The sequence below is a fragment of the Salvelinus fontinalis genome, chromosome 37 (assembly GCF_029448725.1).
Source record: "Salvelinus fontinalis isolate EN_2023a chromosome 37, ASM2944872v1, whole genome shotgun sequence".
Lineage (NCBI taxonomy): Eukaryota > Metazoa > Chordata > Actinopteri > Salmoniformes > Salmonidae > Salvelinus > Salvelinus fontinalis.
This window is the reverse complement of record NC_074701.1, coordinates 8,967,896-8,982,565: the sequence shown is the minus strand read 5'-3', so window position 1 is coordinate 8,982,565 and position 14,670 is coordinate 8,967,896. Positions and strand designations below refer to the sequence as shown.

The 14,670-nt window shown below is 42.7% G+C and overlaps 1 protein-coding gene across 1 annotated transcript in view; it reads left to right on the top strand.

Moving 5' to 3' along the window:
* LOC129836077 (anthrax toxin receptor 1-like) overlaps window positions 1-12,836 on the top strand; it is a 58,971-nt gene extending 46,135 nt beyond the window's left edge. Inside the window, exon 18 of the mRNA XM_055901850.1 lies at window positions 11,986-12,836. Within this exon, the coding sequence (XP_055757825.1) occupies window positions 11,986-12,243 (258 nt within the window). The 3' untranslated portion in view covers window positions 12,244-12,836. The remainder of the gene's footprint in view (window positions 1-11,985) is intronic.
* Window positions 12,837-14,670: the final 1,834 nt, after the last annotated feature.

The window sequence follows — 14,670 nt, the reverse complement described above, 5'->3', positions numbered from 1 at the left end:
ACAGAGAGACGGCCCATGTCTTCCTCACTTTAAGTATCCATTTATTGAGGCAAGGACCCCGCTTGTCATCCTGGATCACAGCGAAAATTCAGGACGTGCACAAGCCGCGACAGCTTCAGGTATAGGACACATCACATTTCACCACATATTGTCTGGTTTAATGCCTCTTATGAACAGATTGATTCCTCTCCCTTTCTCACCTCTCCTCCCATCTACAGTGCCTTGCAAAAGTATTCATCCCCCTTGGCGTTTTTCCTATTTTGTTGCATTTACAACCTTAATTTAAATAGATTTTTATTTGGATTTCATGTGATGGACATACACAAAATAGTCCAAATTGGTGAAGTGAAATGAAAAAAATAACTTGTTTTAAAAAATTCCAAAAAATAAACAACGGAAAAGTGGTGCATATGTATTCACCCCTTTGCTATGAAGCCCCTAAATAAGATCTGGTGCAACCAATTACCTTCAGAAGTCACATAATTAGCGAAATAAAGTCCACCTGTGTGCAATCTAAGTGTCACATGATCTCAGTATATATATATACACCTGTTCTGAAACGCCCCCGAGTCTGCAAAAACACTAAGCAAGGGGCACCACCAAGCAAGTGGCACCATGAAGACCAAGGAGCTCTCCAAACAGGTCAGGGACAAAGTTGTGGAGAAGTACAGATCAGGGTTTTTTTTTTTTTTTTAACATCCGAAACTTTGAACAGACCACGGAGCACCAATAAATCCATTATAAAAAAAATGGAAAGAATATGGCACCACAACAAACCTGGCATAAGAGTGCCACCCACCAAAACTCATGGACCAGGCAAGGAGGGCATTAATCAGAGCGGCAACAAAGAGACCAAAGATAACCCTGAAGGAGCTGCAAAGGTCCACAGCGGAGATTGGAGTATCTGTCCATAGGACCACTTTAAGCCGTACACTCCACAGAGCTGGGCTTTACGGAAGAGTGGCCAGAAGAAAAGCCAATGCCTAAAGAAATAAATAAGCAAACACATTTGGTGTTGCTAATAGGCATGTGGGAGACTCCCCAAACATATGGAAGAAGGTACTCTGGTCAGAGGAGACTAAAATTGAGCTTTTTGGCCATCAAGGAAAACGCTACATCTGGCACAAACCCAACACCTCTCATCACCCCGAGAACACCATCTCCACAGTGAAGCATGGTGGTGGCAGCATCATATTGTGGGGATGTTTTTCATCAGCAGGGACTGGGAAACTGGTCAGAATTGAAGGAATGATGGATGGCGCATATACAGGGAAATTCTTGAGGGAAACCTGTTTCAGTCTTCCAGAGATTTGAGACTGGGACGGAGGTTCACCTTCCAGCAGGACCATGACCCTAAACATACAGCTAAAGCAACGCTCGAGTGGTTTAAGGGGAAACATTTAAATCTCTTGGAATGGCCTTGTCAAAGCCCAGACCTCAATCCAATTGAGAATCTGTCGTATGACTTAAAAATTGCTGTACACCAGCGAAACCCATCCAACTTGAAGGAGCTTGAGCAGTTTTGCCTTGAAGAATGGGCAAAAATCCCAGTGGCTAGATGTGCCAAGCTTATAGAGACATACCCCCAAGAGTCTTGCAGCTGTAATTGCTGCAAAAGGTGCCTCTACAAAGTATTGACTTTGGGGGGGGTGAATAGTTATACACGCTCAAGTTCTGTTTTTTTGTCTTATTTCTTGTTTGTTTCAACAACAACAAAAAAAATTGCATCTTCAAAGTGGTAGGCATGTTGTGTAAATCAAATGCTACAAACCCCCAAAAATCTATTTTAATTCCAGGTTGTAAGGCAACAAAAAAGGAAAAATGCAGAGGGGGTGAATACTTTCGCAAGCCACTGTACTTCCCTCTCATCACATGTAATCATCTTTTTTTTTAATCTTACTCTCAAACCAGACCCTATTCCCACTTTGTGTAGAAGTTTGATTTGGTTCAAAATAATAGCAGATTGACGACATCATGCTTGTGCAATCCAAGGGAGTGGAAAGAGAAGGGTTGTTGGAACAGATATGAGGATAGGACAATGAACTATACTGTCTCAGATTGTATATTTTTATCCTTCGTACCCTTTTCACACCCAAGGTTTCTCCACTCATGCCTTCTCCAATAATTTTTCAGGAGAATGCAAGGAAAGAGTAATTAAGACTCATTTAAATGTTTTGTTATTGTTACACATCTTTCAGGAGATCCGAGAAGCCGTGTCTGGTATTCCAAACAGGCCAAGGACTGGGTAGAGAAGTGAGTGTCTGAAGAGAAGAAATTCAACTTTAGAACCAGATTGGTCCAGCAGGCTGTCAAGTTGTGGGAAGATAGACGAGTCATAAACAAAAACTTCAAAGTTGACACACCAGACTGACCTCCAAACATCTCCCCGGTTAAAAAACCAACTGAGGAGGAGCTGGTGGCAAAATGGCTGAACAGGTTTACACAATAAGTATCACTGTGCAAGTTTAATTTTGAGACACAACTGAACTTTTCAGCCTAATGATGAGAGTGGCAATATAATGTGGAACGCCATAAACGCCATCATGACAATGTCATGTAATCATTGGTGGCTGCATGTAGTGTTACTACTATGTAGACCACCTAGAACATCACCATTCTCTACCTCGGGTTTATTCCTTCCGGTCATGGGCATGGAAATCAGAATGAATAGACTTGGAACCTCTAACCATGGCAATTTGACTGGTAATTAGGGGATAATGCCCGAGAAGCCGGTGTTTGGAGGATATATTGGGATGGGTGTTGTTAGGCCCGAGACCAAGCCAATATATCCTCCAAACACCGGCTTCAAGGGCGTTATCACTTTTATACAACGGGTTACCAACATATTCAAATAATGATTGACATATTTTCATTAAAAACTTTATTTTGATGAATTAATTCATACCATTTCATCCTTCCATAAGATATAGTCCCGAGACAAATCTAGGGACGCTACCCAAGCCGGCTGGTTCTTTGTTCTATCAAATCGGTTGCCAGAGACGTGACCCAGTCGTTCAGTCTTTTTGTTCTGTATCTATGGACCTGTTGTTCGTTCTAAATGTTCCATTGCCATACTGGCTGGCAACGTTCTTATCCCTTGCTTGCTAGCTAGCCAACTACGGCTACCTTACAGTTACGTCAAAAAGTGCAGCCAGAATAACAGCAAAGTAGCTGCATTTGCATTTGTTGAAGCTGTTTTCTAGTGACATTTATTTGGATACATCCATAACAATGAGCTAATGAGGCACGATTTCACCTGGCATAGAAAATATGCTCATTCATTAGGATACTGTTGTTCAAAGGAGCTAGACAACAACACAGCTAACACAATCACTTCAAACTGAAGCTGGAAAGACTTCAAACTAGCTGAACTTGTTTCGTTTTACCTGTTTTCAATGGACATTTCTTTGTATATATCCATAAAAATGATACCAGCTGATTCATGATTTCGACTAGCTGAAAAACGCTGCCTGTCTGTCTGTCTTGTCCCTACATATTCATTACTATAGGACAGCTGGAGATCGAATTTGATTATTGAAACAATGTTGCAAATGTCGGAGAGAAAGACAGCAAGATTAATACAAATCTCCACTGTTGAAAACTAAATGTTAGTCTAAAAGAAATGTGAGATAATGTCTAGATGCTTTTTATAGTGGAGATCAAGTTTATAAATTGCTTGGCTGGGCTGATGAGACAGTGGATTGCTCAGTCAGATGGAACAGAGTAAATCGTCATTTTAAAGTCATAGGTTTAGCCGGTGGTAACTTGTGGAATAGACACATCTGGAATGCAGTTTTAACCAATCAGCATTCAGGATTAGACCCACCAGTTGTATAAACGCGCAATGGCTGCCTGGTATTGTGATGCAATAATTTCCATGGTAACATTCAAATGATGCTAACTACATCAGTTATGGCTCATACAATGGAATAGAATGTCTGTTGCGTGGTTTCAACAAATCACAGCACAGATTGATGGGTACACGTCCTGCTTTTACTTACTGCTTTGCTCTTATGGGTACACTCGCCAGTCCACCCATTATGCCACCATTGTCTTGAATAGGAACAACCGTTATATTCAATAAGGGGATTCGATGCATCTGGCCTGGGCACCCAGGTAGTAGGATGACCACGTCCCGGGTTTTGCGGGACAGTCCCGCATTTTGGCCCTTTGTCCAGCAACCAAACAATTAGGACCCAAATGTTAAACAAATTCAAACACCACTAATTCAAAAAAATAGGTTGATTTGTCCCGTATTTCAGTCAGACATTCCAACCTCTCTCTTGCAGTCACATTGTGCTTATGAAAATATATAAATCATAAGGATGTGGTACTGGTGATTGTTAAACACTTATCCAATCATTGCTGTCTGATATTCTGCAAAGCTTATGACCAGAGGTCATAGCCTATCATCAACCAATCACATTTCTCAAATCCTTTCGGGCTAAATTCCAGCTAAACGTGGAGAGGACAGTTAGGACTAGCTACGTTCAAAAGGCATGCTTCTGAAGAAGAGCTACACAAGTAAATAAATAGCCATATTAGACAAAGATATAAGGTCATTTTTTTAACGTGTGATGCTCTCCATGCACATTAGTTGCTCATTCAACATATTTGCTGCTGCTTCACCCAATACTGTTTAAAAGTCTCCCTTCCTAACTGTTTTACATTCTCTGAGACCAACCAGAAATGTTTCCTTGGCCAAATATTCCCAGATTTTCATAAAAGCCACGTGGTCTCTTGTTTCGCCATCACCAAATCTTGCGGGAGGTAGGCTATAGTCTACTTGGTGCGCTTCGTTCCCTGCTGTGGAACCAGGGGTGTAGTGTCAAGCTACCTCTTCTCACAATGGTGCTTGTTTAATAAAGTTAGATCAACGCTGAATAAATGTCTTGGAAGATCACATAATGATTCATTTGTATTTTACATAACAGAACCAAACATATTTGCATAGTATAGCTTTACTGTTAAACCAAAAACATCACCTTTCTTATAAGATTTTAGGATGGTTAGCTGAAAAGTCAAATTCTTCTTCTCATGCGGCCAAAACTGTGCCACTAGGCAGAATGTGCTTGGATTGAAACAAAATACCGGAAGGCTATATAGTATTAACACCATCTGCTCTAATTTGCTCAGGAAACAGTGACACAGAGAGAAAGAACAACTTGTCAGATAGTGCATTGAAGAATGATTCATTCCTGTCCTGTCTTTTCACAATACTATTGCAGATCAACATAAAAGCCTAAAAGTCAACCGTGGTGTCGCTCTTCATTTCTTGGTTCTTCCGTGGTACATATAAAGACCGCTACAGATTAGAGCCGCGACCCGGATCAACATAGCCCTAGCAGAGTTAGTCAAACAACTGGGCCGTGAAATAGGAAATCAAGTTGCAGGGGCTCCTCCAAGCACTCCCCAGCCCGTAGTACTAATACCCGATTGGTCAATGGTCAATCTAATTCTGAAGTCAGACATCAGAGAACCACCCCACGTCAGGGGTTATATCACATACCGGTGCACAGTGACAGAATGGCAAGAATTTATGCAAGCTTACTTGAAAAAGAAGGGATGCCGTTTATAAGAACAGGGGCAAGAGATACAGGACTGACTAATGGGGCGGGCTAAAGACCTATTCAGGATTGGGCTCCGTGGAAACCCTCTCGTTAACATAAGCGGACACCCTGAAGCTAATACAATATACTGAGGCAGCACTTTGGCGAGGCAATCTAATCCTCAATTACATTAGGATACTTCTATGAAACCTTACCAAGACAGTCAGAGAGCTGCTTGGATTATTGGGTCAGACTGAACAAAGCAGTTGACCTTGCCAGTGAGTCCTTGCAAAGACAGGGAAAACGAGTGGATGATGTCCTCTAAATACACCTTTGCTGTTTTCAACCAGGATCTCAGTGATCACTGCCTCATTGCCTGCGTCCGTTATGGGTCCGCGGTCAAACGACCACCCCTCATCCCTGTCAAACGCTCCCTAAAACACTTCTGCGAGCAGGCCTTTCTACTCAACCTGGCCCGGGTATCCTGTAAAGATATTGACCTCATCCAGTCAGTAGAGGATGCCTGGTTGTTCTTTAAAAGTCCTTTCCTTACCATCTTAAATAAGCCCCTTTCAAAACATGTAGAAATAAGAACAGATATAGCCCTTGGTTCACTCCAGACTTGACTGCCCTTGACCAGCACAAAGACACCCTGTGGCGTACTGCACTAGCATCAAATAGTCCCCGCGATATGCAACTTTTCAGGGAAGTCAGGAACAAATACACACAATCAGGAAAGCAAAGGCTGGCTTTTTCAAACAGAAATTTCAATCACCATTTCTCTACGGCTGGCCATTCTTTCCACCTGGCTATCCCAACACCGGCCAACAGCTCTGCACCCCCCGCAGCAACTGGCCCAAGCCCCCCCTCCTCCGCCCCCGCTTCTCCTTTACCCAAATCCAGACCGCTGATGTTCTGAAAGAGCTGCAAAATCTAGATCCCTACAAATCAGCTGGGTTAGACAATTTGGACCCTCTCTTCCTAAAATTATCCTCTGTCATTGTTGCAATCCCTATTACTAGTCTGTTCAACCTCTCTTTCGTATCATCTGAGATTCCTAAAGATTGGAAAGCAACCGCGGTCATCCCCCTCCTCAAAGGAAGAGACACTCTAGACCCAGACTACTACAGACCTATATCTATCCTACCCTGCCTTTATATAGTCTTCGAAAGCCAAGTGAATAAACAGATTATCAACCATTTCAAATCCCACCGTACCTTCTCCGCTATACAATCAGGTTTCCGAGCTGGTCATGGGTGCACCTCAGCCACGCTCAAGGTCCTAAACAATATCATAACCGCCATCGATTAAAAGACAGTACTGTACAGCCATCTTCATCGACCTGGCCAAGGCTTTTGACTCTGTCAATCACTGTATTCTTATTGGCAGACTCCACAGCCTTGGATTCTCTAATGATTGCCTCGCCTGGTTCACTAACTACTTCTCAGATAGAGTTCAGTGTGTCAAATCGCAGGGCCTGTTGTCCGGACCTCTGGCAGTCTCTATGGGGGTGCCACAGGGTTCAATTCTCAGTCTGACTCTTTTCTCTGTATATATCAATGATGTCGCTCTTGCTGCTGGTGATTCTCTGATCCACTTCTATGCAGATGACACCATTCTGTATACTTCTGGCACTTCTTTGGACACTGTGCTAACTAACCTCCAGACAAGCTTCAATGCCATACAACTATCCTTCTATGGCCTCCAATTGCTCTTAAATGCAAGTAAAACAAAATGCATGCTCTTCAATCGATCGCTGCCCGCACCAGCCCGCCTGACTAGCATCACTACTCTGGACGGTTCTGTCTTAGAAAATGTGGACAACTATAAATACCTAGGTGTCTGGTTAGACTGTAAACTCTCCTTCCAGACTCACATTAAGCACCTCCAATCCAGAGTTAAATCGAGATTCGGCTTCCTATTTCGCAACAAAGCCTCCTTCACTCATGCTGCCAAACTTACCCTCGTAAAACTCACTATCCTACCGATCCTTGACTTCGGCGAAGTAATTTGCAAAATAGCCTCCAGCACTCTAGCAAATTGGATGCAGTCTATCACAGTGTCATCCGTTTTGTCACCAAAGCCCCATATACTACCCACCACTGCGACCTGTATGCGCTCGTTTGCTGGTCCCCGCAACATATTCGTCGCCAAACCCACTGGCTCCAGATCATCTATAAGTATTTGCTAGGTAAAGCTCCGCCTTATCTCAGCTCACTGGTCACCATAGCAACACCTCCCGTAGCACGCGCTCCAGCAGGTATATTTCACTGGTCATTCCTTCCAGTTCTCTGCTGCCAATGACCGGAACGAATTGCAAAAATCCCTGAAGTTGGAGACTTATATCTCCCTCACTAAATTTAAGCGTCAGCTGTCAAAGCAGCTTACCGATTGCTGCAGCTGTACACAGCCCATCTGTAAATAGCCCATCCAACCAACTACCTACCTCATCCCCATATTTGTTTTTGTTTTTCTGCTCTTTTGCACACCTGTATTTCTACTTGCACATCCTCATCTGAACATATATCACTCCAGTGTAAATTGATAAATTGTAATTACTTCGCCACTATTGGCCTATTTATTGCCTTACCTCCTTACTTCATTTGCACACACTGTATACAGATTTTTCTATTGTGTTATTGACTGTACGTTTGTTTATCCCATGTGTAACTCTGTGTTGTTGTATGTGTCGAACTGCTTTACTTCATCTTGGCCAGGTCGCAGTTGTAAACGAGAACTTGTTCTCAACTGGCCTACCTGGTTAAATAAAGGTGAAATCAAATTTAAAAAAATAAAAGGTGCAAGCCTTTTGAAAATTGGACAGTTGGAGATTTACAGGAAATGATTGACAGCCATCACAGAGACGAAGCTGGTTGAGAGAATACCAACAATCTAAAATGTCAAATATATTTTGATTTGTATAACACTTTTTATGGTTACTAAGTGATTCCATATGTGTTATTTCATATTTTTGATGTCTTTACTATTATTCTGCAATGTAGAAAATAGTAAAAATAAAGAAAAACTCTTGAATGAGTATGTGTTTTCAAACTTTTGACTGGTACTGTATATAAACATGTCTAGTTAGGCTACTTCAAAGTAGCCTCATCCATTTGTTCCCTGATTAATTGAATGGGGGAATGATTTTATAAAGACAACAAAGTATTTGGTTGTAATTATACAATATTTTATATCAAGGGTGGCAACCATCCAGGATAGCTACTGTGTGCAGGCATTTCGTCAAGCCTTGGACTAACCTCATTGTAGCCTAAACATCAGTTGCCCAACAGGACCTTGACAAGCAGACTTGGGTGTTTCAGGGCTGGATCTAAAGCCAAGCCTGCACACCCAGGAGCTCTGCAGATGGTGGGTTGACCACATGTGACTAACAGTGCAGTTCTACTTTGCGGGGGTTTAAGTGCCTCGATCAAGTGTACAACGGCATTAGATGGTAGGCCTGCATGGGATCAGATACAGCAGCATTCCAGAGTCATTAATGGTTACTTTTTCATGTAGGCTATAATAATACTAGTCGTGGAAAATATGTATGAACACTTAACAGTTGTTTATAATTTGTTTTACTTGAGACAGGAGACCAAGTGGAGACATAGGACGAGGTGGATAATTTTATAATAAGGCAGGTTTATTCAAGTGTAAAAATATTATGCAAAGCGTGCAGCACGGCTCTTTCTATCTGATCCGTATGGGGTCGTCAGGAAAAGAGAGAGTTTCCACAGTTGTACAGTTTTATATATAGACAACAAGCAAAGTAGGTTGATCTGCGAGTCTGGCCTTCCGATTGGTCGGTCTGGGTCTTGGGTAGTCCTGTACAGGCCTGGTGTCCACGTTCCATTGGTTCCTGAGGTAGTTCTTTGTCTGGAACTCCAACCCTGAGTTGTGTGTGTCTGAGTGATTGTCATGGGGGAGGGGAGTTGTGGGTGTCGTGCATTTGTCCAATGAGTCCAGCATATGTCCAATATAAAAGGGAGTGTGTATATTGTGTCAACCATAGCTAATGTTGAGAAGTTGTTAAAACAAGTTGCCAATATCTAATACAATTCCTTACACAGTGAATAATACGAGGTCTCTATAGCATAATGTCATTTGTGAATTTGGGTGAACAGTCTAATGTACCAACTTGGGAAAGAACAGTTCCTGTACTTCTCGCATACTTCTTTCATATCACTTCTTTCATATCAAGCACTGATCAGCATATATTCGAGGAATGACGACAGGTGCCAGTTTTGAGTTTCTCTCCTCTCGTTAATGGGATGCAGCTGAAGCAAATGTAGCTCGATTAAATCTTGTAGGCTAATATTTTTTAAATATATTTAGAGTCCTCTCTAGCCACTTGACTTTGAACAACGCGATCTTGTAGTGACACTGCCTTCTTACAAGGGAATCACCGCAGCAGGTCAAGGTATTATTTCTTCGTAAAAAAAATTCTACATTGCGCCAGATTTGCTCGCACCCTGTGTTCCATAACGTCATAGGACATATTCATGTTGTTTCCAACTACCAATCAACAACTGCATATTGAAAGTCGAGATCATAGTTAAGATTGCCGAAAGGAGTGGAATGCTAGCTAAAGATACTGGTACTCACTACTCAGGCAAGTCATAACCTGCCTCTGGTGGGAAACAAACACAGCTCCATACAATCCTCAGCATACCCAGGCTCTCAGTCCCTCTCTCACACACACGCACACACACACTTGTTTTTCTATCCTCGTGGGGACCTAAAATGTATTTCCATTCAAAATCCTATTTCCCCTAACCCTAATTGTAACCTTAAACCTAGCCCCTAAGCTCAAAATAGCCTTTGTCCTCGTGTGGATGTGGGAAATGTCCCCACGAAGGAGAATTTTCCTTATACCTCACCCTAGCTTTAGGGTTAACTCCTAATTCTAACTGTAATCCTAGCCCCTTAAAGTCAAAATAGCCTTTGTCCTCATGGGAAATGTCCCCACAAGGAAGAATATTCCTTGTTTTACTATCCTTGTGGGGACGTTTAGGTCCCTGCAAGGATAGAACAAAACCACACGCATCGCTGTTTCATATATATATATATATAGAGAGAGCGAGCTCTGAACTGACAACTCTGAACTGACAACTCTGCATGTCACCTCACATGACCTTAAAAGGATCCACTCACACACACTTCACAGGCAACTGTATAAGATCCCTCCATCACACAACCAAGGATCCACTTACACACGCTATGCATATAGCAGAACAAGACCCATATTCTGCAGATGTGATATCTCTATTTGGCCAGAGGTTCCTGTGAGTTTGGTGGAGAGAGATGGGATTTGCGTTGACTATTTAATAAACAAGGCCCTCTCCTCCCTCTTTCCTACTTCTCCCTATTTCCTCTCCTTTCCACTGTGTGACAGGGCCATCAGGGGACAATGAAAGGGAATCTCTTCTGTCACAATTTGGCTTGTGGCCTTTCAACTTCCCATCTGGTTGGGTGACGCGCTTTCACAGAGGATGACATACACACACACACACACACACACACACACACACACATTGTGGCAGAAACTGGTAACCCGCTGATGGCCATTCATGAGCCCATTAGAGTGAGAGTAATGTGGAGAGATGGGAGAGTGAGATGTGTGTGTTTGTCAGAGACGGGAGATTTTCATAATTGATCTGGATGTCTTAGTGCTTTGTGTTATATTGTCGTGCTCGTTATCGCTGTGCCTTTTCTTGTTGTGCTTTTCGTCGTCGATGTGCTTTTTAACAGTGTGCTTTTGTCGTTTTTGTTCCACTTTTTGTCGTTGTGCCTTTTTGTGGTTTTGATTTGTCATTAAGTTGTATGACAATTTTTTTTTTTAAATACATCATATACCTGTGTGAATAAAACCCTGGAAGATGACTCAAAAACATAGAGAGATGAGATAATGCTTTGTCTCTTCACAGAAATGTGTCTTTTCACTGAAATTGGCTCCCTAAATAACAATACAGAAATACAAAAGTTAGAGAAGTCCTTGTCTTTTGATTTCTCCCCTCGTTTCACCTTCGAGATTTGAAGATGTATTCTGCCCAGTTAATGACGTGTAAAGGACTTGTAAGGGGCTTTGTTGAGAGGGGCCTCTGTGTGTGTGTGTGTGTGTGTGTGTGTGTGTGTGTGTGTGTGTGTGTGTGTGTGTGTGCTCAGAGACGATGTGTTACAGACTCTGGAAAGTTGTTTCCAATGAAACGGCCCAGTTCTAAATTCTCTGCAACACTCAGACCACTTAGAGTGGATTCTTTAACACTTTTTTTTTAAATTAGCACTCTTAGTTTGCATTGTTCCCCCCCCAATCTTCACCTATCTTGATGCAAAACAGAGAGGACTCTGCAACCAAACAGTGATGGAACTGACTGTGGAAAAGGCGTCTGTGTTCTGAACCCCTGGTCTAACTTGGCTCCGTCTGTCTGTGTTGCAGGGTCGTTGTATCAACTTCACACGCGTAAAAAACAAGGAGTCCAATCGACCCCCTTCTGCCCGTCGCTCTCAAACCCTTCCCCCTCCTCCAGTTCAGAGGCCTCTAGTCCAACCGTCCTCTCCTCCCCCACACTCCACTCCTCCCTCCGTCTCCATCCCTCCCTCCCGTGCCCCCCCGTCCAGCCGACTTCCCCCAGGCCCCCCTCCAGCCCGTGCACCCCCAGGCCCCCCTCCCTCTCGCCCTCCACCCAGGCCCTGAGGACAAGACAAACCCCTATTACGCCCTCACAGTAGTAACACCCCTCCCAAAACACTCTCCCCACACCACCAAGAGCAAAGGTATTTATTTTATCCAGGGGTTCAGGCTTTGATCTCAAAGGTTTGTTGCTGGACAGCAAATATCATATTTTGGTGAATACCAAATCAACTGAGTTCACAGTAAATGTCTCTGGTCTTTAGGAGGTGCAGACAAATTCTGTTTCCTCAAATTGTGTTGTCTTATGAACAGAAATCCAATTGTAATTGGATTGAATTGTACATGGATTGAATCGTAAATAGGTCAATTCGGCCACAGAGGGATATTGTGAACCTTGACATTGGAGGTTTACAATATCCCTCTGCTGGCCGAGTTGACATATTTAAAGAAATGTCATTGGTTTGTGGAGAAAAAGTTTAATATCTTTGATAGGCTGATGAGGAATTAAATGTAACCTCAAACTTAAACTTTTTATAATGTTCGTTTGGAGGCCAGGCTAAAGGTCCCTCACTAGAGACTAAAATGATAATCTGCTTTGTGTTCATCTGTTAACAGTGAAAAACATTTTGTCCATCATTAAAGCATTTTCTTTCCAATATTTGCATCCAGCATTTTTATTCTGTGTACCAAATTAAAATTAAAAGAATTGCCCATATTTGCCATATATTTTTTTTATTAAATACACTACATGACAAGGTATGTAGCATTTCACTAGCCCGAACTACGAAAAACAGCCAAGACTATTATTCCTCCTCTACCAAACTTTCCAGTTAGCACAGTGCATTGGGTCAGGTAGCGTTCTCCTGGCATCCGCCAAACCCACTGCCAGATGGCGAAACGTGATTCATCACTCCAGAGAACGGCGGTGGCGGTGAGCTTTACACAACTACAGCCAACATTTGGCATTGCGCGACTAACCAACATTTGGCATTGCACTCCCGACTAACAGTTCTTGTGCTGACGTTGCTTCCAGAGACAGTTTGGAAGTCAGTAGTGAGTATTTTAACCGAGGACAGACAATTTTTACACGCTTCGCACTTCAGCGGTCCCATTCGGTGAGCTTGTGTGGCCTACCACTTCGCGGCTGAGCCGTTGTTGCTCCTAGACGTTTCCACTTCACAATAACAGCACTTAGTTGACTGGAGCAGCTCTAGCAGGGCAGACATTTGACAAACTGACTTGTTGGGAAGGTGGCATCCTATGACAGGATGCCACGTTGAAAGTCACTTAGGTCTTCAGTAAGGCCATTCTATGTTTGTCTATGGAGATTGCATGGCTGTGTGATCGATTTTATACACCTGTCAGCAACAGGTGTGGCTGAAATACCTGAATCCGCTAATTTGAAGGGGTGTCCAGTTGTTATTCTTTATACACCAGCCCTATATGCGAGTGACTTTCCCAAAGTCATGTTAACCAGTTGAGCAGATATGACGAGTATAATAAATAAGTTGAAGTGCTGAAACCTAGACATATTTATTATTTTAGGTTAATAAAATGTCATGGTTCTATCTTCAGTAAATGTGCTATTAATTAAACAGATTACACTTTCGGTTCTGTTAAGACCCTCATTGGTAAATGTAGTTAATTTATCGTGCTGAAAGGAAACTCTTGATGGATTATCAGATTGAGTTCATAATTACTCAGTGCTCCCAAATATCAAAAAGGCAAACAGTTTTCGTCTATTTATTCCCAGAATGGCCCAGAACATCTGCCTCCCCCCTCAGAGAGATACCTGAGAACAGAGAGGTATGGGACAGTCTCCTCAGAGAACCTCTCTGGTTTAGATATATAATTACTCAAATGGACATCGGTTCCGGGTGCAGCCCTACGACTAATTATGTAACAAGTGACGGCTTCACATGACTCACGTCTGGTGACTCTTTCCTGGTCTGTACAAAACCCACTTCTTTCCCTAGACCCTACCCCTAAAATATTTAAATTTACTGACCTGAATAATTTGCTGACCATAAGCCCAAAGACAAGAATTCAGGCTTCAAGTGATAACAGATTTCACACTCACCAACCCTTGTGCAGTCTCATGGTCCTTATTATCTTGAAATCTGCTCAGGTTACAGAGGGCATTCTCTCGTGAGACTTAACATAGCACAGATATTTGGGTCTGGGTGACGAGATTAGAAAGAGTGCAAGAGAAGGAAGGAGAGAGTGAGCAGCCAGACTTCCTTTGCCTCTGCTGTGTCAGAGGGGTTGGTCAAAACAATGAACAGTAGGAGTGTTGTAGTACTCTAGTCATCTCATGAATGGAGCCATTCTCTTGCTCTCCTGTTCACTGTTGCTTTAGTATGGCGTGAACGGGGCTCCCCACAGCAACGACTGACTGCTTCATTCAAAAACTACAGTCAAAGCCTCCCGAGGATAAACTCCCAGCCTCCCCAACCCTACAGCCAATTTGGTACGCCGCCTTGTAGATCC